Source organism: Capra hircus, chromosome 2, assembly GCF_001704415.2.
Source record: "Capra hircus breed San Clemente chromosome 2, ASM170441v1, whole genome shotgun sequence".
Classification (NCBI taxonomy): domain Eukaryota; kingdom Metazoa; phylum Chordata; class Mammalia; order Artiodactyla; family Bovidae; genus Capra; species Capra hircus.
Genome location: NC_030809.1, coordinates 45,105,291 through 45,132,091, shown reverse-complemented (window position 1 = coordinate 45,132,091; position 26,801 = coordinate 45,105,291). Strand labels below are relative to the sequence as shown.

General features: G+C 36.6%; 1 protein-coding gene across 4 annotated transcripts; it reads left to right on the top strand.

Annotated features, from left to right (window-relative positions):
* Window positions 1,337-24,773, top strand: NOP58 (NOP58 ribonucleoprotein). Of its 4 annotated transcripts, XM_013971132.2 has the most exons (16): window positions 1,342-1,600; window positions 5,912-5,988; window positions 7,955-8,007; window positions 8,209-8,329; window positions 11,666-11,787; window positions 12,962-13,098; window positions 14,766-14,830; window positions 15,640-15,774; window positions 16,795-16,940; window positions 17,507-17,633; window positions 19,204-19,367; window positions 20,223-20,357; window positions 20,799-20,860; window positions 21,878-22,011; window positions 23,912-24,078; window positions 24,476-24,773. In XM_013971132.2, the coding sequence occupies exons 5-16, from the start codon at window positions 11,680-11,682 to the stop codon at window positions 24,524-24,526; spliced, it is 1,431 nt and encodes a 476-aa protein (XP_013826586.1). In that variant the 5' UTR covers window positions 1,342-1,600; window positions 5,912-5,988; window positions 7,955-8,007; window positions 8,209-8,329; window positions 11,666-11,679; the 3' UTR covers window positions 24,527-24,773. The 4 variants fall into 4 exon arrangements, with proteins under 4 accessions (XP_005676438.1, XP_013826586.1, XP_017916280.1 ...); XM_005676381.3 differs by lacking the exon at window positions 8,209-8,329 and having other exon boundaries at window positions 1,337-1,600; XM_018060791.1 differs by having other exon boundaries at window positions 1,350-1,600; window positions 7,955-8,329.

Below are 26,801 nucleotides of genomic sequence, written 5' to 3'. Positions count from 1 at the left end.
TGAATATGCTCTTCTGTTTGCCTATTTTCCTCTATGTGTCCTCATTTATCCAAATGTAATCTTCTTAATGAAGCCTTTCCTGACTACCCTAAAACATCTACTTCTCTCCTGCTTTTCCTCTGTACTATCTATATCATCTACTACACTAGATATTTATGTATTTTCTGTTTCTTCTTACTAGAATGAGCTTCCCTGATAGCTCAGTTGGTAAAGAATCCACCTGCAATTTAGGAGACCCTGGTTCGATTCCTGGATCAGGAAGATCTTCCTAATGAATATTCAGAACTGATCTCTTTTAGGATGGTCTTGTTGGATCTCCTTGCAGTCCAAGGGACTCTCAAGAGTCTTTTCCAACACCACAGTTCAAATGCATCAATTTTTCGGCGCTCAGCTTTCTTTATAGTCCAAGCCTGACATCCAAACATGACTACTGGAAAACCTTTCAACATGTTGCAACTGAACATTTATAAGCAATCTGCCTACAGGGCCTGGGAAGTGGGAAGGAAGTTTTATTCCTATTGGAAGCCACACTGGTGGAATAACTGAGGTACTGAAACTGAAAAGACCCAGAAAAGCAAATTATACTAAAACAGGGACATAAAGTCTAAGCATACTAGAGTCCTTGCAGCAAAAATGGGAATGGCCTACATATATTTGAACATTTAGGTTATAAAAATCAGTTTGGCCAGAGAAGATTACGGTTATGAGCGCTTCCAGATAAACTGAGAGTCATGGCACTCTGAGGACTTCACATCAAGGCAGGGCGATCGGGGAGTAAAGTCTAGTGGCTAGCATTTCCCAAATTCCAGTTGCTTAAGGCAAACACAGGAGACAGCTCCGCATTTCTCTCAAGGTAAAATACATCATATATGGGAGTTCAAAAATCAGTAATCAGAAGCGAACATTTTCCCTTTCAGAGTTCCCTGAGTCTAACAGTGTAAATGGAGAGGGCAATGGCACCCCACTCCAGTACTCTTGCCTGGAAAATCCCATGGACGGAGGAGCCTGGTGGGCTGCAGTCCTTGCGGTCGCTAAGAGTCGGACACGACTAAGCGACTTCACTTTCACTTTTCACTTTCATGCATTGGAGAAGGAAATGGCAACCCACTCCAGTGTTCTTGCCTGGAAAATCCCAGGGACGGGGAAGCCTGGTGGGCTGCCGTCTATGGGGTCGCAAAGACTCGGACACGACTGAAAACTTAGCAGCAGCAGCAGGAGCAACAGTGTAAAAGCTCGTTTTGTTCGGAAGAAATCTCGCGATATTTTTGCGGTTCTCTGTGGCGGGAACATACCGGAAGTCAGGGCGTTCTATGTGGTACGTCATCTGGCGGAAGTGAGGTCATGTCCCAGAAGCCTTAGCGAGGAACTCTCCTGTTCGGGCGTTCTGCTTGTAGTGTGGTGTGGAACGTTTAGGCAACGTGGTTTGCTTCTTTGCGGGAAGGCTGGTCTTTGGCCGGCTACGGCCTTACGGGCCTTTGGGGACCGTAGATTTGGTCTTTTTTCACTGGTAGGAGAGCTCGCGGCGAGCCGCGCAGCGCCCTGACCCGTCCTCACCATGCTGGTGCTGTTCGAAACGTCCGTCGGCTACGCCATCTTTAAGGTCGGTGGGAGATTGAGCTCTTGGAGGGGGAAGGCGGATTTTGGGCAGGAGATGAGAGGGAAAGCTGTAGGAGAGGACGACAGTGTTCAGAATCGCGTGGGTGCCTTTTCTGTCCCCCTGCTCTGAAAGGAAGGGGAAGACTTTGGGCCTGGGAGGCGCATGTTTCACTGAACACGTGGCTGCGCTGTTGGGGGCGTCGGGTTCGGTAAAAGGTTTTGGCCCAGATAGGTGAGCAAGAGCCGTGTTAGAATTTTACCGGTTCTGAGAGTTTTGAGGAATGATTGGAAGGTTTTAACAGAGAAATGACCTCATCTAACTTTGTTAATGAGTTTCTTTGCGGAGAATAGGAGGTAGAATTGACAGGATTGGCTGACGGATTTTGAAGTATGCGAGATTTGCGTTTAGAAAGTTGAGTGTGTGGAGGTAGGGAAGGGAAGAAAAGTTTTAGGGATTTGGGGGCTGGGAGAGGGGAGGATAATAGAGTTCCAGTTCGGGCTATGTGAAGCTTTCGCTGTCTGTTAAACTTGGAAATACAATGGTCCTTTCAAGTTTGAAGCCCAGAGAAGAAATCTGAGCTGGAGGTAACCAATTTGAGTTCGCTGTTTTAATAAGGAAGGTTAACTTTCAGTTCATCAGCAAGAAAATAATTGAACAGTGGGACGTGCATATAGTACGATGCTGTTGAGATGTTAGGAAGAATGAGGTAAATTAGGTGCCACCCAAGTGCCTGGCACTCGAGCTCTAGGAATATAGCAAAGCAAAAAATTTTCATATGTACTGACAAGGCAAAAGAAGTGCTAGATAAAATATGTGGTATGGTTATGAATTTTAAAACTATATGGTGTGGTTGCAGAGAGTCTGGAAGGGTATATACCAAAATACTTGGGGACATTTTTCATTTTATTTTTCCAAGATTCTTTTGACATTTGAAAATATACCTCTGTTTGCATGTTAAAGTAAATGTTTGTTATTTTTAAGAAAACCAATAAAATAATTAACCCAAAGCTAATTTTGCTTATTTTTCCTCTCACTATTGTTGTCTGAGATTGTAATATTAGCAATTTTAAGAGACTAAAGTGCCTTAGAGCCTGTCAACAGCTCTATTAAGCTTTTCCCCAGCTTCCTGCAGTCTTTTCTAAATTCTTAGAGTTTCTGCACATGCCCCCAAATTCTCTTAGCCAACACAGTCTCTTGTATTTTGAGTCAGTGTCTGTGGATGAATTTCATCTAAAGTGATGTTAATGTGTACTGTCCTGATCTGGGTGCTAAGAGGGGAGGGTAACTTTGCACTGTTAGTTGCCTCTAATGGTGGGGCGGAATTGGCTTAGCAGTCGTATGGTTTCTAGATCTGGGTCATAAAGTATAAAGTCATATGATGAATTGTTATTTCTGTTAATAAAGAGAACTCTCCATAAAACTAAGTCTTGAGTATTCTATTGCAGTTTTTAATGTTTATGTGCAAGTTGTTTTGTTCAAAATTGTTAAATTTTCTTTTCTGTAATGTAACCCAATATTAGAAATAACTAAAGGCTTGAATATATTGAAATGTGCTTCATTTATAAATATTCAGTATTAGTAGCAGTTACTGATTCTGAATAAAATAGACTTCCAGAATATTCTGGATAAGTGATGGTTGCACAATTTTGTGAAAATTCCTAGAAAGTAAATTGTACACCTTAAAGGGGTGAATCTTACTGTATATGAAATATCTATATGTAAATATGCAGTACAAAGTTGTTAGCTCCCTTTCCTATCTTTCAAAATGCTGGAGTATAAAATTATTAATATATTGGTTGCCTAAAATTCATCCTTGAATGAGAATCCTTTATGAACATTTTTTCAGACTTTTTTTTTTTAAGGAATACATTTTATATCATGACCCAGTAAATGCATATCCATATATACAGAGTGGTTCAGAAAGAATTTAAAACTTTAAAAAATTGTTACTCCTTAATAAAGTTATATATAAATGCAGAGACAGTACCTAAAAGAATTAGTATTTGTAGATAATTGCAAAAACTCAAGCCTGTGTTCCTTATGTCACATGGCACACAGAATAAGACTCAACATTCTTAAGCCTTACTATCCCAATCCTTTACTATCCCAGATCTTTCCTACCTGTGCTTCCCAGTGTGGTAGCGCGTGCTTGCTTAGTCGCTTCAGTCGTGTCCGACTCTCTGCGACCCTATGGACCATGGCCTGCCAGGCTCCTCTGTCTATGGGATTCTCCAGGCAAGAATACTGGAGTGGGTTACCATTTCTTCTTCGATTCAGCTATGTAGCACTTGAAATGTGACTGGTAAAGCTGGGGAAATGGAATTTTTAATTTTAATTCATCAGTCACATTGTACAGTGCTGCTGTGTAGCATAATGTTGTGTATTCCTTTATTTTTTGAGGAGCTCAAAGTTTTTTTTAATGTGAATACCAAAGTTCCTATATAACATGATTACTAAGCAATGTATTTTTCCAGCTTTATTGACTATAATTACATACTATGTAACTCACTTTTATAAATGTAAATAAGTACATATAGTGCTTTTTATAGTAAAATAATATAACAGCAGTGCTAAAGATTTTACTGGTAACAATAGCTACGCTCTTCATTCCATCTTAATTCAAAATGATAAACTCTAAATGAATTTTGCATACTAATGTTTCAGATTTCCTTGTCTGAAAATGAATGATTAAAAATTTGAGACAGATGTACAACAGAAAATGTCGCCTAATTTTATTTTTGTTCAGACTTCATGTTTGTTTCAATATGTTGCCCACAAATGGGAACATAACTGTACCCAAGGTTTAGTTTGAAGACCTTTCAGTGGTCATCAATTAACATGATTTCATTACATTTCCTTTGGTGCTTTAACTTAGTGAATACTGATAATATCTCTTAAATATGTCAGTTTTGTTATCCAAATATTATCTTCAAATATACTTGCTTTTCAACTAGAAAAATATCAGTTTTACTCATGAGTCATATCCCCTATTTGGTGCTACATATCCTCTCAGCAATCATTGGACTTTGGGTATGGTAGATCACATTCTGAGTGAACTATTTTCAAAAACCACAACTATTCTGTGAATTATTTCAAAAAAGTAACTTTGAATTACAAGTTTCAGTGCTTTCTTGAGATTTGATGAAATGTCTTTGGGTTCTAAAGTTTTCATGACAAAAATAGAACAGTTCACAGCTCGTGATTTTTTAATACAAAGTGTGCTTTGCATTTACTACTTCATTACTCTGATTCCTGTTTTTCCAGTTCTGTAAATATATTTGGTTCGACTCTGTTGGGGGTTAAATTTAAACAATGCAGATCCTAAAATCATCTTGCCACTCTGACAGAAAATTTCTTGATGTTTTATCATGAAATATGTATTAGGCTATAACTGGGAAATAAGTCTTACTCTATAAATTTTCTGTGATGTTAAGGATTTGATGAAATGTAGTTTAGCAGTAAAGCATAATTTTTCATTGATCAGCTTACTTTCCATAAAACAACATGTGCAAAATATATATCTATAATACTGTATCTCATCAAATATAATATGCCATTATTTTACACTGCTGATTAATCTGACCTTCTATCAGTTGTAAGACATCCCAGTTTCAAGGTGTTAAATATGGGGGAACTGCATTTTAGGACTGATACTACCTTAGCTTATATTTGAGCAAATGACTTCTCACCTCGTATTGGTGAGGAAAATAAGAACTTACATTCATCCTTGATTTAAGTGAAACTGTTAGAAGCTCTTCAAGGCATTTTGACAATATGTCTGTCAACATGTATTTCTTATATGATCATTTAACTCCACTTTCAGTAATTTGTCCTATAGAAATGCATGTATACAAATACATAAAGGGTATAAATGATATTATATTCATACAGTGCAATTCTTGTTAAAACCTAGAATTACGTCCATGATATGTTAAGTGTATAGCATGATTCCCAAAAGTACACGTTAATAAAATGTAGCATAGACAGTCAAAAAGTCTTGAGGAATATATACCTAAATGTTAGTGGCTATGTTTCATAGGCAAAAGTGCCCCTTTTTCCCCTTCCCATGTTAAAATTGCTTACGTCAGAATGTGTCTTAGAACTAATGGTATCTAAGTTTTAGAGAAATCCTTAATAATTTCATATTAGGGAGATCATAGCAATAAATAAATTTTCTGTAGAAAGTAGGCAAATTTTTTATTTTTTTGATTTGTGAATATGATAGGCTTTGTGAAGGGGTCAAGGGACTCTCTAAAAATAGAAAGTTTTTAACAAATATCCAAATTGATTTAAATTCCATCCATTTATTTGCAGGTTTTAAATGAAAAGAAACTTCAAGAAGTTGATAGTTTATGGAAAGAATTTGAAACTCCAGAGAAAGCAAATAAAATGTAAGTCTTCATGAAACTAGGAACTTACCAGTTAACATTTAGAGGTGTTTGTTTTTGTTTTTGCCTTGTTCTGCGAGTTTGTGTGTCCCCCTCATTCATATAATACATCCATAACTTTTTGAACTCAGCTTTAGGAGTAACAGTGGTATGAGCCTAATTATTAGATTGTTTATCTGGAACATAGGCTGTCTTGATTAATTTGTGTTAATTGCAGATGAGATTGGAAGCACCCCAAAATCACTATTTTGTAAGGTGTTTTAAACTGTAAATTGATTGTGAATTAAGTATAAAGTAATAATTGTTAAAAGCGTGGGCTGTGGGAATTTCCTGGTAGTTCAATGGTTAGGACTCAGCACTCACTGCCAAGGGCCCAGGTTCAGTCCCTGATTGGGGAACTAAGATCCCACAAGCCACAAGGTATGGCCAAAAAAGGAAAAAAGCATGGACTGCTAATAGACTTAACTTACAGATTCTCTTAGTGATACTCAGATGTTTTTGAACTTAGTGTATTTACTGTTCTTGGCTAATATTTTCTAACTCACCCTGAAGTGGTTAAATAACTAGCTTATAAATCCTAGAAAGACAGGCTTGTGTTCCCCAAGGTCTCTGGACAAGAAAATAGAGTATGATAATCTTCATACCCAGATAAAGCAATGAGTGGTGGGGGAGAAAGCTCGCTTTTCCTCAAGGTAGAGTCAAGAAGGCTGTTTCACCACCTTGTAAAATAGCCCATTTGGTGAACGTGGTCCTTAGTAAGGACCTAACTAATCTCTTGATTGTGTCCTCGAATGCCAGAGCATATTTGATAATTCATCTGCTAATGCTAATAAAAACTCCCTAGAATTGAAGGAAACTACTTAAGCTTGCCAAAGAGTATTGAACCCAAAGAGATGTCATACTAAACTATTACAGAAACATGGTGTACTGGAAAACTATGCTTCAGAGTAATACATATAACATGATTGCATTTTTGTACAGCTATATATGTGTTTATGCAAATATAGAGATATGAATAGATGCCACTTCAGATGAGTGAAATTGGTGGTGAGTTGAGGTAGAATAAGGTGAAATAACCGCTTTCTTCCTAAAATCTTTGTATTGTTAAGTGTGCATCTGAGGTGCCACTAGGATGTTCCCCAACTAGGTAAGGGAACAGTATTGCTGAAGATAATACTGCTTTAGACTCAGTGGAAGACTGGTTTTGGTTTTCCCTTTTAAAGGGCTATATGGTTTAGTTGTTTGAGTAGCCTGATTCATTGTTGTCGATGATGTATCCTTGTTGAACCTGAATTTGCATGATCTAACTCAAATATTCGTCACTACCACTGAGACAGCAATGGGTTAACAATGTATTTGTTTTGATATAAAACAATGTTGCCTTGCACATAAGTGAATAGGGAGGAGGAGGGAAAGTGAGGTTAGCAAAATTTAGATCTAACAGTTATTTTTTCATGGCACTTGTACTAAATGGACAAATCAGTGTCATGAGATTCTCAAATTAAGAGGGACCCTTACACTTTTTCTATCCTATATAGTAAAAGGCATCTGTGTCTAGCTTTAAGCAACAGAAGTTATGTTGAAGCTTCAACATCTTTCCTGTTTCGATATGGTGGGATATTTTTTTGCTGTTGTTCTAAAGGAAAGGAAAGTGAAGTCGCCCAGTCGTGTCCAACTCTTTGCTACACCATGGACTGTAGCCTACCAGGTTCTTCTCCAGAGTACTGGAGTGGGTTGCCATTTCCAAAGCCTGTAATATCTGTAATAGTTCTCTGAATGTTACTAGCCTAGCATTTAGAGAAATTGGTTATTTTATGAAGTGTCTACCTTTACAGCAATATGCAGTGGCAGGAAAGTTTCTTTTATTGGTGTATACCTTGGAAGCAGTCTACTACCTCTTCTCCTAAATGTGTGGCATTTGCAAAATCAGTGTGCCCTCATAACATATTTTTTTTTCCCTTAATTCTAGAGTAAAGCTGAAACATTTTGAGAAATTTCAGGATACAGCAGAGGCATTGGCAGGTAAAATCAAAGACTAGCTTTTTTGTTTTTTAAATACTGGTAATTTGTTATTCTGATTAAGAAATTGTTTGCTTTAGTTGCCTAAGTTAACCTTATTCAATGTTGTCAATGATGCATTCTTTTTGAAACTGAATTTAAGTGATCTAACTCAAATTCGTCACTACCACTGAGACAACATTGAGTTAGCTTTTTTTACTATAGGGCTGGTTTTTCCCCCACATGTGATGAGAGGTGAGAAGTGGTTAAGTTGATCTCCCTGTGGAAACCCAACAGCGTAATGCTGAAGCACAATTCAGTAAAAGCTGTTCTACAAGGGATCAAGGTAATGTCAAGTACATGAGTTTTTGATTTTTTAAATTCAGTGATAAAGTTGGGAATAGCTAGGATTTGGAGTTGAAATAATAAGGCAGCTCTCCAGGTATATACATTTTTAAAGTTCAAAAAAAAAGCACAATATTATTAAAAGATTTAAGAAAACTAATACAGGTGGGGGGTCGTTGTGGGTTTTTGTTTTTTAAAACAAAAACTGGAGAAGCATACATAAGAGTTTCCCTAAAAGAGCATGATTTTTTTTTATGATTTAGAAGAATGGGTGATGACTGTTACAGCTTTCAACTAGTCCTAGTGATGAGACAGCAGATATAGAGTAGAGCCTACTTAAGTAGGCTTGGCAGTAGGCACTTGCTTTTCTTTTTTCCTTTTTGGCCGTGTTGGGTGTTTGTTGCTGCACTGCAGCGAGTAGGGGCTATTCTTTGTTGTGCTTATTTAAGAACACAGTCTCTAGGGCACATGGGCTTCAGTAGTTGTGGTGAAGAGACTTAGGTGCCATCGGCACATAGGATCTTCCCAGACCAAGTATCGAACCTTTGTCTCCTGCATTTGGCAGGAGGATTCTTTACCGCTGAACCACCAGGGAAACCCAGCACTTGGTTTTCTAATGTTCTTTTAATGCTAGGGAAAACAGGAAGATTGAATATGAAACTAATCATGAATTTTTCAGTTGCTTGAATTCTGTATCTCAAGTCAGCTGACTACTTGGTGCTATATTTTGAAAATGAAGGATTGTAAGGAAGAATATGACTAACAGTTAAGCCGTAAAATTCATTTGACTGACCCAAATAATTTTTGTTCACCCCACAAGAGAAGGGTAGTTCCCTTATGTAGTGAAAATTAGGAATCTAATGAAATATGTTGGCATATCAATGGACTACCCCAACCTTGGCAGAGGGGTAAACGGAAGGAGGGCCAATTTTTAAAATAGTTCTAGGGCTGCATAGATCAATTCATTAAAGCCTCATAGAGCCATAGAGCATAAATATAGTCATTTTGGCCTGGGGAAAAAATTAAAAATGTAAAAAAATTTTTTTAAAAATTTAAGATAGTTCTGTTCATCACAGTTTTAAAAATAAGTAGAATTTTGGTAATGTCCCAAGTGAAATTGTGTTAGCTTTTCTCCAAATCTGGGGAGTATTATTCGTATAGACTGATTTGAATAACTCCTCCTGGAGTTGTAAAGGGCTGTACCTCTGATCTCAAGTGCCCTTGGTGAGAGGGAGCACCGCACAATTGTGGGATCTTAGTTCCCCAACCAGGGATTGAGAGGTTATCTCATACTGACTCATTTGAGAAGACCCTGATGCTGGGAAAGATTGAGGGCAGGAGGAGAAGGGGACGACAGAGGATGAGATGGTTGGATGGCATCACCGAATCAATAGACATGGGTTTGGGTAGGCTCCAGCATGTTGGTGATGGATAGGGAGGCCTGATGTGCTGCGGTTCATGGGGTTGCAAAGAGTTGGACATGACTGAGTGACTGAACTGAACTCTGACTGAGCTTTTGGTATTCCTTAAAATAATGTCAGATAAATGGAGAAAATGCCATGCTGGATGAGAATTTAAAGTCAGTCCCAGACTCTCTCACTCTAAATTCCATGAGGGTAAAGGCTGTGTTGTTCACTGTCAAATCCATAGCGCATAAATATTTTTGGGTGAATGAATGAAAGTAGTGAGCTCTGCCAGGAATCTGGTCTTAGAAACCTACAATGCCTTTTCCCATCTATTTTTACCAGAAAGTTGAACTTGATCACCTTATTATTAGAACAATCCTTCCTGGGAATTAACTTCCCACTCCTTGTTAAAAGGCAGTTTTGATATTACAGAACTGAAACTGAGTGATTGTAGGTGTCAGGATATACATTTAAAACTTGTAGCCTAAGAAAGAGTCTGGGGTGTGATGTCAATTTTATATTGGTCTCAGAAGCTAAAATGTGCTATTTGCATGGCAAGGTTTATTTTTAGTCTTGGTCACACTTTGAAGTCTCATGTCTTACAAACAGCCATAGTACAATTTGAGGCCAGCCTAAATTTGGATGAAGGGAAAGATGCTGAGGGATGCTGAAGAGTGCCTAATAGAGAAAGGGAAAGATTCAGCTTCTCCTTATCCCTGTCACGATCTTTGTATACCATCTTTTTAAAATACATATTATGAAGGGTGATTAACAGGGTTTTTGATACACGGAAGGTAATCGTGAATGTTAGAATAGGATCTAAAGTAGAAATTTTACTTTTAAGAAATCTTAAAAGAAAGCACTAGGTTAGGTTAAAGTGTGAAAGTAAATGATAGGAAAGATTGAGAGCTAGAGGGAGGACATTGAATACAAATTTTAAATTATAAAAGAAACACTTCTAAGGAAATATTTCAGTTATTAGAGAAATGTAAATTAGAAAGGAGTCAGGGTTTCACGATATGTAAATTGTTAGAACTCAACAGGAGTAGTTTGAATCTTAGCTTATTTGTAAAGACCTCTCTGTGAGATGTGTGTGCTGGCTAGATTACTTTTGTCCTCGCCTTTCATCTTCCAGATACGAGATGAAATGGATTTGAAATTCAGATGAATGGAAATTTGGTCAGGAGGAAAGAACAAGTACCTGGCTGATTAAGCACAAACTGCCTGACCTTTTAGAAATTGTGACAGACTTTCTGTCAGGCATACTTTAAATTTGACTAAAACCCAGACAGATACCAGAAGAGATGTGGGTCCAGAGAATCTCAGTACAGTTCTAAGAAAGGGTGAGAGTTAAAAGTAGCACATTTAGAGCTTGCTAAAAATGAAAACACTCTCCAAATCAAATTGGCTGCCCTCAGTAGTAATTCCCCAATCACTGGACATTGATTAGTAGTAGAGGCCTGTTGGGACATCTGGATCAAGGATTGGCAAAGATAAGGCCTCCACTCAGGTCTTACAATGTGGCAGAACCTTCAAAATGAATAAACTCCTTTTTACCAGTCGTGACAGGATTTTTATGGTATTTCACAATCCAGAACATCAGATCAGTTGATGCATAGTAGCGTAGGGGAGTGAATCTATTTGCTATCACAGAACAGATTGTTTCTAACATGTAATTCTGAGCTCAGAGGAATTGAGTGAAGGGAAGGAATGTTGGATCTGGTTTAACTCCTGGTTCTGGAGTGCAAATGAGGGTGGGAAGATCAGATGAGGGTGTGAAGTTTGTAATGTTTATCATTTCATTTCAGAAGTAATGTTATTCAGCTTTTGAAGTGCGTTGTCTTTTTGGCTTTATTTATAGAATTTAAATAAGATCATGAGCTTTGAAGATAAAGTTTTGAGTTAGCTCTTTTGTTTTTCTTCCTAACAAGCATTCACAGCTCTAATGGAAGGCAAAATCAATAAGCAATTGAAGAAAGTTCTGAAGAAAATAGTTAAAGAAGCCCATGAACCTTTAGCTGTGGCTGATGCTAAACTAGGAGGGGTTATAAAGGTAAAGTTACAGTTTTCTTTAGCCTTGTCATCAGAGCTGACCTTTGTAATGAATGAAAAGGCCTGACCTTTTTGATGAATTGTTTTTTTATAAGTTCTCAGGATTGAATTCTTGATCTTTTCCCCCATGCTATGTAATAATTGGTTTTCAATGTGATTGTCAAAACTAAGGATATATAAGTAATACCTCAGATAAAATACTCTATATATCCTGCCATATTTTTGTTTAGGGACTTTTTCCCTTTCAATATAAATGAGATCATATCTTTTTTAGTGTATATGTTTATTAGAACACTTTACTGGAGGTAGAGTTGTTAAAAATTAAATATAAAGTAAGAATGGAAAGAAAGAGTGGATAGGTAGGCCCCAAAACATGAAAATCAAGACATTTTAGGAGCCAGTTGTGATGGTTTGATTTTCAGTAGTTACAATAGGTCTTACAGTGCAAGCACATGAACATACCTCTCATTCTTTTTTCTTATTTTAATTGAAGTATAGTTGATTTATAGTCCCCTCATTCTTGAAGTTCAGAGAAGGCAATGGCAACCCACTCCAGTACTCTTGCCTGGAAAATCCCATGGTCAGAGGAGCCTGGTAGGCTGCAGTCCATGGGGTCACGAAGAGTCAGACACGACTGAGCGACTTCACTTTCACTTTTCACTTTTATGCATTGAAGAAGGAAATGGCAACCCACTTCAGTGTTCTTGCCTGGAGAATCCCAGGGACAGGGGAGCCTGGTGGGCTACCGTCTCTGGGGTCACACACAGTCAGACACGACTGAAGCGAGTTAGCAGCAGTAGCAGCAGCAGCAAATACCCTACAAAGTGAAAAAAATGAAGGCTTGCAAGACAGATTCATTCTGTTTGTATGAGGTATATAAAGATTTATGTATATTTGTACATTAGTGCATATTTTGAAAGTACCTCAGGGACCCTGACAGTAGGGAAAGGACCTGAGACCCGATCTAATTATGGCTTCTGATTCATGTACATAGGCTGCCTCCCTAGAAGCTTAGGCCATCTTTGACCTCCACCAACAGTATGTTCAAATGGTCTTCCCACACACATACCCAAAACTGCTTTTATGAAACTGAGAAATGTATATGTTTAACTCAGTGCTGTTTTAATATTTAGGAGAAGTTTCTGTATTTAATACAAATGTTCTTGTTCATATAGGAAAAACTGAATCTCAGTTGTATCCACAGTCCTGTTGTTAATGAACTTATGAGAGGAATCCGTTCACAGATGGATGGATTAATCCCTGGGGTAGAACCACGTGAAATGACAGCTATGTGTCTTGGGTTGGCACACAGGTGAGATTTACTGGAAGATAGTCGTCTTATTTTTACTTAATAATTATATAGCACTGTTCTAGGTATGTTACAAAAACTGAAGTAATTCTCAAGAATCTAAAGAGGAACATAGTTATAGTATCCTCATTTAACAGACGAGGAAATTGATGTACAAAGTCATAATAGCTGGTAAGTGATGAAGCCATTATTTCAACCCAGGCAGTTTGGCTTCATTGTCTGGGCTCTAAACCTCGTGATGGCACTCTCTACCTCTCCAGCATTAGATGCTGCAATTCTTGGGCTTCTTCCCTCTCTGTTTTACATCTTCTAATCATTTGCTGCTCCGTTTGCTTGGCATCTCCCTGCACTTTCTCGTCTGCTAATGATCTTTCTCTCCTGCCTTGTGTGTGTGTGTTGTTTTACTGTGATTTTTATTCAACTTTTTCTTGAGGCAAAGAGAAACATCTTAACCTATCATGTTAAACAAGAGGTCCCATTAGAACAGGCATTTCTGCTATGCCGTGATATATGTATTCCTGAAAAACATGGCATTCAGTGAAATTTCACTACAATACTAGGGTTTGTGAAATAAAAAGATTGTGGGTAAAAGACTGAAATACTGTGTAACTTTGTAATCCGAAAGAAATGTTAACAGTTAAAAAGACATGTTGGAACTTCCCTCCATGCTTCACTCCACAGGGCATAGGTTTGATTCCTGGTCAAGAAAGTAAATTCCCACATGCTGCCAAAAGAGAAAAAATGACAAGTTTATATTAAAGAAATAGTAAAGGGACTTTCTTGGTGGTCCTGTGGCTAAGACTGTGCTCCCAATGCAGGGGCCCTGGTTTAATCCCAAGTGAGAAGTAGATCCTACATGCCACAACTAAGACCTAGAGTAGCCAAATAAAAATACTTTAAATAAAAAGAAATACTACATAAACAAAGGTCTATACCTTTGAATAAATAAAATATGAGCATAGATTAATGAAAGGATTAAAGTGAGTTTTATAAATGAGCAGAATGCACAAGAGTCAGGAAAAATGTTTTAATAAACATTCCTAAGAGAGAACAAATAACTAAATTGAGTTAGGATCCAAATTAAGATTAATTGGCATTGTGCACAGTAGTCGCTCTCATCTAAGGCAGTCAGATACCCCTCAGAAGACAGGTGGCAGTTGGGTTGAGGCTGGGGATGTTGTTGCACATCAGACAGTGCCCAGAATAGCCCCCACAACAGTAATGAGGCCTCTGTGTTAATAGTGCCAGGATTAAGAAAACCCACATTTACGATATTATTGTTCCATGGCTTTCTTCTCTTTGGGTGTTTATGAAGAGAAGACACTGCTATAGTTTTTCTTACTGGTGGCATAAAACATTAAGAATGCTGCAGAAGTCATGTCATATGAACCAGTATGACTTGGACTATTTGTCATTCATTAATGAATTCATGTCACAGAAACGTAGGTTATAACAGGACAGATCTATTATTTTCTTTCTAAATGTGTGCTTTGGGATCTTGAATGTTATATTCTTGTTTAGCTGATTTTTCCCATGTAGAAAAAATAATGTAACTCCAAGAGATGGGTTTGGGTAAAAGTTTTTTTTTTTTTTTTTTTTTTTAAGATGTTAAATAAATGCTTTTCCTAAATACTATTTTAGTAATTCATATTTTTTTCCCTTCTCCCCAGCTTATCCCGATACAGATTGAAATTTAGTGCTGATAAAGTGGACACCATGATTGTTCAGGCAATTTGTGAGTATAGGACATGTGAGGTCTAACCTGTCTCTTCATTGTGGTTTTTTCCTACTATTAAAATTGTATCTTTTATGATTGTTGAGGAAGAAAAAGACCAGCTAGAAGTTTAGTAAGTAAATTGGGAAATGCAGAATCAAAAATTGGAAAACTAATTATAATTTGACTACTTGGGGATAATAGTAATTACGCTACACTATTAATGTAAGCTGATTGATCTTTTTCCATGAAAAATGATAAAACCTTAAGATAAGGGTGTGGGGGTTTTTTTGCTTTATATATGTAATAAATCATTCGGTGATTTTTGGACATCAAAGTCTCAACAATTTCCAGTTTTAAACATTTCTTTAAATAGCAATTGTATTTCTAGGTGTGTATGCCCCCCAAACTGAAAGGAGTTAGTCAGTTACTTAAGCAGTTAAGTTCATAGCATCATGATTCAGCTAAAGGGCAGAAACAATCCAGATACCTATTAACAGATGAAGGGATAAACAAAGTGGTATACAATGGAATATTATTTATCCTTACAAGTTCTAATATATGGTACAGCATAGATGAATTTTGAAAACACTGTGCTAGGGTGAAATAGACTACTTCCAAGAAGACAAATACTGTGTGATTCCCCTTATGAGGTACTTAGAATAGGCAAATTCATAGAGGGGATAAAAGAGAGGCTGGAGTGGTGAGAATGAGGAGTAATTATTTCATGGGTACAGAGTTTCTGTTTGGGATGATGGACTATTTCATCACAAGTTTTTTTTAAAACCCTTTTAAGTTCTTGTTTTCTTTTTCGTTTTAATCTACTGCAGCCCTGTTAGATGACTTAGATAAAGAACTAAACAACTACATTATGCGGTGTAGAGAATGGTATGGCTGGCATTTCCCTGAGTTAGGAAAAATTATTTCGGATAATTTGACATACTGCAAGTGTTTACAGAAAGTTGGTGAGTAACTTTATCCTTTAAGGTATTGAAAATAGTGATTTATTTAAATCCTAAAACATGAGTTACTGGTTTTTTTATTCTCTTCCCAGAGTTTTTAGTCTTGTGTGTTTGAGGAGTACATCCACATTAACATCTGCTAGATTTCAGAAACAGAATTTTATTTCAGTGGCCTGTGCAGTAGAGGACATCGTTCTCTAATTTGGTTTTTCTTGGGCTTCTTTTTTTAAAAAAAATTTGGAGTATAGGTGGCTTAGTGGTGAAGAATCTGTCTTGCCAGTGCAAGAAACACAGGAGACCTGGTTTGAATCCCTGGGCAAGGAAGATACCCTGGAGGAGGAAATGGCAACCCAATCTAGTATTCTTGCCTTGGAAATTCCATGGACAGAGGAGCCTGGCAGGCTATAGTCCATAGGGTCACAAAGGATGTGACTAAGCACACACACTCATTGTGTTACTTTTTTCTGTACAGCACAGTGAATCAGTTGTGTATGCATCTCCACTCTTTAGACTTTTTCCATGTAGGTCATTCCAGAGTATTGAGTAGTTTTCTGTCCTATGTAGCAGGTTCTTACTAGTAATCTGTTTTATATATCATAGTGTGTATACGTTGGTCCCAATTTATCTGCTCCCCACTCCCCTGAACTGGCTTCTTACAATGATTGTGTCTCACTGAAGTTGCCGTTAATAAGGACAACTGTGTGACTGGGAAGTATCCTGAAATATATTAATAGTGATTAATATTAAAAATAGTATTGCTATCTATACTGTTAATATTAAATCATATACTATTACTATAATAATAATATAGTAGAGGAACCTGAGGACTGTTCATAAAATGAGTTAATCTCTAAAATCAAGCCCTTACATGAGCAAAGTTACTTGGTCAAACTTGTTTACTTTTTGTTTTGTTCAGGCATCCCTTTCATTGGCTTATCTCTACTTTTTCTTTTGACTGTTTGGTGGATTTTATATAATTTACTGAAGAGTGATTCTCCCTCATCCTTTGCAAACATTCCATAGGCGATAGGAAGAATTATGCCTCAGCTCAACTTTCTGAATTACTGCCAGAGGAGGTTGAAGCTGAAGTGAAAGCGGCAGCAGAGATATCTATGGGAACCGAAGTTTCGGAAGAAGATATTTGCAACATTCTGCACCTTTGCACTCAGGTACACTATGCACATAGGGAAATTCGTGGTGGTGGTACCAGCTCTGTAATTTCTGATGGCAGTGATGATTTTTAAATGTATTGTTCACCTGATAAATAAATATGAGGGTGTTCAGTCACTACCTCATCTGATGCCGTCTTGACTTACAAACTTGCCGGGAGAAAAATATCTTAAAATGAGGTTAAAGGAGTACTGTCTAGTTAATTTCTATTGTTAGCAGTATCTGAATGTGTATAGCCTGTAATTTTTACCCCTCATTTGAAGATAGCTATATGACAATCACAGAGGATGACACAAATGTCTAGCCTTCAGAGTTTTTTTAACAAATGTCGATTAACATTTTTAAGCAGTGTATTAGGTTTACGTATATTGCTTAATTTTTAAATATTAAAATTTCACAACAACCGTTTTATAGAAAACTGAGGTAAAGGATGGCTAATTTTCCTGGGATTGTACAACTAACTGCTCTGTGATAATTTGGGGCTCTGATGTTTTAGACATGTGAGTTTTACACTGCTTTTACTCTTAAACTATTTATGACTTACTCATTTTGTTTCTTAAACTAGGTGATTGAAATCTCTGAATACAGAACCCAGCTTTATGAATATCTGCAAAATCGAATGATGGCCATTGCACCCAATGTTACAGTCATGGTTGGGGAATTAGTTGGAGCACGACTTATTGCTCATGCAGGTGATGATTTTAATATAATTTGTAAACATGGGTATTGAGAGTTGTTTTCTAGGTAGGATCTTATTTTCTTTTAAACTGGAGTTTAAAGATAAATCTGGGTAATAAAAAGAAGTGAATGTTTATGTGCGAGGACTAAGGACCAAGTGTTCAATGATGATTTTTATTTGTATGCCTGATTTCCTTTCGGATAGTGAAGGCATCTTTAGTCACTACCTCTTCTGAGACACTGGTGGTCCATTGTCAGAAGTTTGTTTTGGTTAATTAGAGTAATTGGATGAATACAGGAGGATGAAATCAGGTTTACCTCATTTTACTGTGCTTCACAGATACTGCGTTTTTTAAATTCATAGTTTGTGTCAGCCCTGTATAGAACAAGTCCATTGACATCATTTTTCCAACACCACTTGCTCACTTCATGACTCTGTCGCATTTTGGTGATTCCCACAATATTTCTAACTTTTCCATTCTTATGTTTGTAATGTTGGTCTTTGGTCAGTGATCTTTGATGTTACTACTACAACTTCCTGAAGGTTCAGATGATGTTTAACATATTTTTCAAAGTAAAGCATTTATAAATTGAGGTATGTACATTGTTTTTCCAGACAATGCTATTTCATACTAAGTAGATTACCCATAAGAATATAACTTTAAAAAAAAAAAAGAATATAACTTCAATATGCACTGGGAAACAAGAATTCGTATACTTAGTTTATTGCAACACTTGCTTTATTGTGGTAACCGGGAATGAAATCCACTATGTCTTGAGTGTGCAGGTATATACTATTGATTGAGAATTTATTTTATTTACATCAAAGTGTTTAGAGTACTTCTTTTACCTGCATCATTAATCAGAAAAATAGGACATTCACATCTCCTCACCTTCTAGGTTGCTCATCTGGGCTGGTTTTGTTGTCTACATCTGAAATTTCATAGATGTAGCTAAATGTGGAGCAGGAAGAGATGCAGGGATTAATATAAATATATGTTTCTTGAATTTCTTGAGCGACTATTGATATTCTCTGACAGAAAATCTGTGCAGCATATCGGACAAAGCAGCAGCTTTTGATGCCTGATTATTGAGTGTGTTTATATCTCCTCAGCCTGAATTTATCACATCATTTTACTGAGATACCTTAATAATTTTTTCATTTACCTATTATTTTAATATTTAAAGGAGTAGAATATTTCATGTCTAAAATAAGTCTCAGAAAAATAAGGGCTATATTGGATGATGTCCGTGAATACATATACTTTTAACCCTCCCATGATATGCTACTGAAATGTGAGGTAGTAATACCATCTCTTCAGGCAAATAGGTATGATTAAACAAATAAGCTCCAGTTTGCCATAGACATTCATCACATACCTCTGCTTGTGGTGCTGATGGATGAATCATAAATGCTGAAGTATCAGGAATTTGGGCTAATTCCTAACTATAAAATTCTATATTATATCTGATTTTTATATACTCTGTGGCTATAATACTTAGACTGTAGATCTTTTGTATAATACATAGAACTTTCAAATATTTGGAAGTACTTTCCTCAAAGTTACTACTTTTCTTTTGAAGGTTCTCTTTTGAATTTGGCCAAACATGCAGCTTCTACAGTTCAGATTCTTGGAGCAGAAAAGGCGCTCTTCAGAGCCCTCAAGTCTAGACGAGATACCCCTAAGTATGGTCTCATTTATCATGCTTCACTTGTAGGCCAGACGAGCCCCAAACACAAAGGAAAGGTGAGTTACAATTTTCTTGGCGCAGGCCTTTTTTTCCTCCAAATGATTTTGATCTTATTCTACAGTGGTCAATAAATCTGTTGTTGCTTTTTCATCATATAGAGAATTGTGAATTCTTTAAACTCTAGTGTTCACTGAAAGAAAAGGTTAGAAGATAAAGTGTTTGCTGTTTTAGTACTTTTCCAGACTCCCATTCATTGGTGGGCGGGGGTGGGGTATGGCCCATCTGTTTTCTGTGCGGTGGGAAATCAATTTAACATCAACGTTCATGACCCATTTTAAAATGATATCACATACACTGTGCTAAACACTGGATAGGCCTTTGGTGGATGCTTTTAATAGCCCTATAAGTTGTTAGTGTCTGTTTTATAGAGGAGGAATCTGACGCTTAAAAGTACTTTCAAGATTTTATACATACCTAGTTTAACAGAAATTTTATAAAATTTAGAGCAGAGTGATGAAAGAAATAAATGGAAATTCAGTAAAATGAAATGTTATTTAGCTTAAAAGGGGGCAATACTTAGTGTGGATGACCTCATAATGTAGGTCTAATGTCACATAGTAAAAACGAAAAGATGGGAAAATGGCTTGAGCTAGTTTTAGACATGAACTACTGGTAAGATCTTTTCAGTTAGCCATCATACGGTGGCAGAGGTTCTGATAGAAGGTAAACGGCTTAAATATGGTTTACAATAAATATATTTGTAATTCCTGACTTAAAAAAAAAATCCTAGAGTGACTCGTAAAGTCAATGCTTGAGCTGTAGTGTTCTCATGAATAAACACTTGAGTGATTTTTTTTACATCTCAACTTGGAGTATAGTCTGAATGCATCTAACTTCAAGTTCTTTGTTAGATTTCTCGGATGCTGGCAGCCAAGACTGTTTTGGCTATCCGGTATGATGCTTTTGGTGAGGATTCCAGTTCTGCAATGGGAGTTGAGAACAGAGCGAAACTAGAAGCCAGGTTGAGAACGTTGGAAGATAGAGGGGTAAGAATCATGTTCTGCATATTGTAGAAATGTTACCTGTCAAAAATTAATAAACCGTAGCTTATGTACATTTTCATTTCACCTGCAAATCAGTTTTACTTTATGATACATTTTAGTATGTCTATTATTGATATATTCTATTTCTGCTTACTGTTAAGAGTTTCCCTAGTGGTTAATTAAGGTCTGCCTGCCAGTGCAGGGGACATGGATTTGATCCCTGCTCCGGGACAGTCCACATGCCGTGAGATTAACTACCCCATGCACCGCAGAGCCACAGCAAAAGAAGCCACTGCAATGAGTAGCCCACACTGCAACTGGAGAGTAGCCTATATGCAGCAACAAAGACCCAGAGCAGCCCCCAAAATAAATTATTGGCATACTAGTGTATATTTTATAAAGAGATTATGCCTTAGAAAACATTAATAATTTTTCTTTTCTTAGATAAGGAAAATAAGTGGGACAGGAAAAGCATTAGCAAAAGCAGAAAAATATGAACATAAAAGGTAAGTTGAGTGTATTTGGGGGAAGCATGTATGATTAATTTTTGCTTAAAAAGAGTCAGAAGGCAAAAGTCTAAAAGCAGCTAAGAAGCATATCAGACCTCACTATGAAATTATAAAAAATTGTTTTTGTTCTTATTTGAAAAGTTCCATACTGATGAAGTAGGTGGTGATGATGCAAATAGAACATGGGTAACAATTTGAAAACGTGTGTCAAGAGCCTTAAGAATGTTTGTTTCTCGTTTTTTGTTGTTTTTTTTTTTTTTTAAAACAGTGACAAAATTTAGTAACACGTTTGTTTACCTGGGGTAGACCCTGGAGAACCTAGTCACTACTTTGTTTCATGTTTTTAACCTGTAAAAGTTAACAGCCATGAGCCTACAAGACAGATTAATAAAGCATGCCTTAGCTTGTTTTAATGTTCTCCTGCCATTTTGCTTATGACTTAAAATGCCAATTATGAGATTTAGTTCACATTTTTGACACTGAATATTTTAATTATTTCTACCTTGTTAGAACAAAAGCAGGTATCTTGGTTTTAGGGACTCTCTATCCATATGTATCCCTTCTTATTCCTCTGCCTCTTTGGAATCGTGTGAATGGAATATTCTGTATTAAACTTGATTCAGGGCTTTTTTTTTGTTTTCATTGAATTGCCCAGTGTCCTAAAACTTGAATTGGTTCAGTTTTTACTTTCTAGTATAATCATTTGGTTTAAAGAGATTTCTTCTATTTTTCTCCTTTTTTAATTGAATATTTCTTCTGTGCTATAGTTACTACATTGATTACTAAATCAGAATTCATTTAGTTCTCTTGAAGTGTGATTGACTTCCCTAGAAAATAGGTAGACATCTCTTTACCTTTTGGAGACTTAACTTTGATAAACTTCCCTAAAGTCACTAAAATGAAAAGTGTGGTATGCTCATGTATTACCTAATGACCATTTCCTTTAAATCTCTTTAGAATTAATTTGATTATAAGCATTTGTAAAGATTTTCTAAGATTCTGTGGCTCTTTCAGTGAAGTGAAGACTTACGATCCTTCTGGTGACTCCACACTACCAACCTATTCTAAAAAACGCAAGATTGAAGAAGTAGACAAAGAGGATGAAGTTATTGAAAAGAAGGCCAAAAAGGCCAAGGTTAAAATTAAGGGTTAGTTTGAATTTTGTTAATGTCATTTATATTCCTGTTGCATAAGAAGTACAGAGTTCTGTATGACTCAGGGCACTCAAACTGGGGCTCTGTAACAACCTAGAGGGGCAGGAGGTGGGAGGAGGTATATGTACACTTATGGCTAATTCATGTTGATGTGTGGCAGAAATCAAACCAATATTGTAAAGCAATTATCCTTCAATTAAAAATATATTAAGAAAAATGGGGAAAGTGCATACAATAGAACTTTATTATGAAACCACCATATTGAAATCTAATTCTATTAATAACCATCTTCTCTAGGGAGTTAGAATATTGTTAAATTTATCATATTTCATAAGAGAAAGGGGAAAAGCATCTCTTTGAATATATAGGGTTATATTAAGTGTATCAAAACTTTAATTTCTAACGGAAACTATTTTGAGAATCAGCTTAAAAGAGAAGAAAACAAGGTATGTGGTTTCTAAGTTAGTTGCTGAAATATTTTGGTTGAGCATAGAACTGATGGAGCAGTGCTTCATTGTTTCTGTTACATGAAAAGAACTAGAGTAATGACCGGGTAGCTACCATCAGAGTGATCGTTAACAGGTGCTCCCCAGTGAACTAGGCTCTCTTAAGTTGATAAGTAAATTCCCCCATTTGTTAGCTGCACTTGTGTTGAGTGATTAGCATTAAAGAAATTACCGATTTAACTTTGTTTCTAAATAGCTTAGAGGTCAAAAAGCACTATCAGCAAATGTGGATTTCTGCCCTGGGTGAAGAAAACATAAGCAAGTTATTTAACCCCTGTGTTTCATTTTCCCTATTGAACAAGAAGAACTGTAAACCCATTAGTAGATTTGAATCTTGACTTGTAATATTCATTAAACTTTTCAAACTTAACCTTCCTGGATCTTTGCCACTCCCAGTCCATTTCTACATGATATTCTCCATCTTATAAATGGGAATCCTAGTTGCTTTGGCCTTTAACATTGACTTGTCTTATCATTCTGGTAGCACATCCTCTTAATTCTACGTGGAAAGTATTTCTAGCACCTAACCATTTATCATACCAATCACTGCCGTTCTTAGTGTAGCAGCTGCAAGGGCACTCCCATTGCCTTCTCATCTAATTCTATTCCATTGGTCACTGCTCCAGCCGCACTAGCCGCCTTGCTATTCCATGAACCTGCCAACTTCCCTTCTTTCCTGAAATAATCTTAGTATTTGCTCTTCTCTTAATGTGAGATATTTTCCCTCAATATAGATGAATTGTTCACTTCCTTTTCTTTTTTAGGTGTTTGCCTAACTACCCTATATAAAATGTCCACAGGAATTGCCTTCATTTGTGCTCCTTTCTTTGTTTGCTTTTATCCTTTGGACTGTTTACTATGTAAAATATTTTATGGTGTACTTTTTTTCTCTTTTTTGGTCTGTTTCCTAGTAAAATAAAGGATTTGTAAGGGCAAGAAAATCTGAGCTATTCCTTGCTGTATCTCCAGTTGTCTAGAACAAGCCCTAGCATATAGTAGGTACTAAATAAGTGTTTGGTCAATGAATTTCTAATGATAGCTACCCATTATTGAGTCCTTATTTTAGTGTGCTAAGCATTTATGCTAACCATTTTGCATAAATTTTCATGTGTTAAATCAGCAAACCCTAAAAATAGTCAAAAGAGATAGACATTACTAAATTTTAAAAGAATGAAGAGGTTGGGTTTACGGAGGTGTTAAATTGCTTACTATCATTTATTGTTAGTACTATTATACTAGGTAAATATTTGAAGGATCTTTACAACTATTAAATTACATGTAACAAACATTGGAGAGTTGACCGGAATGTTGGGAAAAAAGACTCAAAGGGGGTTGAAGGGAGAGAAGCCTGATAAAATGTTAATTGTAGTATTTTTACACTTGTTCAGTTGAAGAAGAAGTAGTAGAAGATGCAGAAGACACAGAAGAAGAAGTAGTACAAGTTGTAGAAGAACAGGAAACATCTGTGAAGAAGAAGAAGAAAAAGGACAAAAAGAAACACGTTAAGGAAGAACCACTTTCTGAAGAAGAGCCATGCACCAGCACAGCAGTTGCTGTATGTTTGTTTTTAATTATTAATATTTTGTTGACATGGGCAGAGTTTCCATATTTTATTCTACTCTGTATGTTAGAAATTAACAGGTGGTTTTTTTAAAACCGTTTTTTAAAATGGTTTCATTAAAGAGAAACAATTAGAAAACTCACTGTTTGGAACTCCCATGTTATAAAAAGCCGCTTCCCAAACCTAGAATCTTACTACAAAATGGGTTTGGTCTGAAATGGAAGAGAGTATCATTTGCTACAAGTCACAGAGGTGATTTTTAGATTTTAGTCTTTCTTCCAAGCTTGTTTTCAAGGGAAATAAAATAGACTGCTTTTTATAAAGAAAAGTTATTTTTAGTCACTTATACATTTCCAGCTCTTTCAAAAGCATTCTTGTTGATTATTTTCAGAGTCCAGAGAAAAAGAAGAAAAAGAAAAAAAAGAAAGTTAATGAGGACTAATGGAAGGAACCATTCTTTCAAAGAGTTCATAATTGAATCACCTGGATACATCATGCTTACGATTCAGTCAGAAATGTACGTGAGATACTCTGTAAAATAATTGATGGGAGGTTTGGTGAGAAAGAAAGATTAATCATTAATAGCATTTTATACCTATTTGTGTCTTGACATACTTTAACTATGTTAATTTTATTATGTCATCATTTCTTAGGATATTTGTTATACAAATAAAAATATTTTCTTTGTATTTTAAGGCAGTTCTGTGATTTCTCTACTTCAGGTCGAGAATTTGGGGCTCTTTATGTTATGTAGCATTGATAACTAGTATTTTGATAATTATACCTGAAAAGTGAGAGCTGTGAACCATTAATTTGAAATTTAGCCTTTTGGAAGGCAATAATTAGATGGACCAGTTTAAGAATCCCACTTAATGTGTTTCTCTTGCCTTTTTGGACTGTCTTCTGTTTTTCTCCTACCTTTCTGTTTTTGTTATTTAAGTAAAGCTGTCTTTTGTGTTCGAAGCTTTAAAATTAGGTGAACAAACTTTGTTTCTGTCTCTTTAGGAAGAAAAAAACTGTCCCTAACTTATTTTGCATTTCTAGAATGTGGAAGAAAATCATTATTAATCTAGACCCTGATTTGTTTTTAAAGTAATCTAAAGTGGTGTTTTAAAAAGATAATACAAAATAAGTGAAGAATGGGGGTGTATAAAGGAAAAACGAGGAGAAAAAAAAAATGTCAGTAGGAGTGAAGTATAAACCAGGACATAGAACACCAAAGATGCTGCTGCTGCTGAGCCCACGTGCTGCAACCACTGCAGACCTTGTGCCTAGAGCCCGTGCTCCACAGCGAGAGAAGTGACTGCTATGAGAAGACAGTGCACTGCACCTGGAGAAAGCCCACACAGCATCAAAGACCCAGCGCAACCAGAAAAGAGAAATCTTTGTTTCACAAGACAGTATTTAGTAAGTGAATGTCAGCCTTACAGTCATGACAGCTACAAGTTTCATGGGCTTTTGTTTTGCATCTTTGTGTATGCCAGAGGCATGGTGCTAATGAGTAGCCCAGTTTTATGAAAGGGTTCAGCAGTGAAGAAGCTATATTGATTGTAAGCTTTTGATTTCCACCTCTGCTTTTCCTGTAACATTGAGCAAGTCAGTAGCTCTTTAGTTCCTCATGCAAATCAGAGGTAATGGTCAATGTTACTCCTAACAGTGGTTTGCAGGAAATGAAACTATATAAATTTTCAAAGATGAAAATGAATTTTTCATATAGACATTTTAATTGAAGTAAATGCTACGTGAAGTACATGTAGCCATCTCTAGAAAATTTGGCCTTGTGGAGAATATTGCCATTTTATGTCACACCACAGTACTCCAGACACATACTTGATTCAGACCATAACAGACGTGTTTTTAATGAATTTTGGTGAAAGGGGTTTGTCAACCAACAAGGGCTATATTGTAAATCCAGAAAGGCTATGTCTGAAATGATAGACCTTAAGAATACTAGTTACTAACCTTCTAGTCGTTTTGAGTGGTCTCCAACAAGCCTGGGTAAAACCTAGATGAATCACAGCTATGTCCTAACTGTTTAATATACTAACCAAGTTAATTTCCTGGCAATGCAGTGGTTAGGGCTCAGGTTCAATCTTTGATCAGTTAACAGATTCTGCAAGCCACTCGCTGCGACCGAAAAAAAGAAGAAAAATCTTGGATACTTAGGCTGAAATCGAAAGCTCAGATGAATTGTATGTACCTAAGTTTGATTAGCAGATCTAAAGAACTTCTTTGATAAGAGCACATAAAATATTCCATGCTTAAAAAATTTTGATTCTCCATTGTACTCCTTTTCCATTCAGAAATGCAAATTTCTATTTTCTGGTTTAAAGGACTGTTGCCTGCTGAGTCCTCAGTGTGCTTACTTAACAAAACCTTGGCTGAGCTCTGCCCTCTCCAGGGCTCCAGCCTCAACACTCTGCATTCTTGAATTCTGTTCAATCCATTTGTTGCCTTTTTAAGGTCATCTTTTAGAATGTGGCTCTGGCTCATCCCCTATGCCAGCTCTACTGCTGGGAAGCTGTGCATCAGGGCCAAATATCTCAAGCTTTAACATGCTTAGGAATCACCTGAGGCTCTTGGTAAATTGCAGATCTGAGTAAATAGGTCTGGGATGAGGTCCAGACCTCCAGCAAGCTCTCTGATGATGTGTGGAGGTAACATTTAGGGTAAAGTATTCAGAGTCTGTATACTTACCTGAAACTGGATTTCTCTGA

Bases quoted from the DNA above. Each gene is read 5' to 3' on its own strand.
- NOP58 (XM_005676381.3), top strand. From the start codon at position 1,556: ATGCTGGTGCTGTTCGAAACGTCCGTCGGCTACGCCATCTTTAAG. The intron at 19,368-20,222 runs GTGAGTTACAAT...GTTCTTTGTTAG, and splicing joins GCCCCAAACACAAAGGAAAG to ATTTCTCGGATGCTGGCAGC. The intron at 24,079-24,475 runs GTATGTTTGTTT...GATTATTTTCAG, and splicing joins GCACCAGCACAGCAGTTGCT to AGTCCAGAGAAAAAGAAGAA.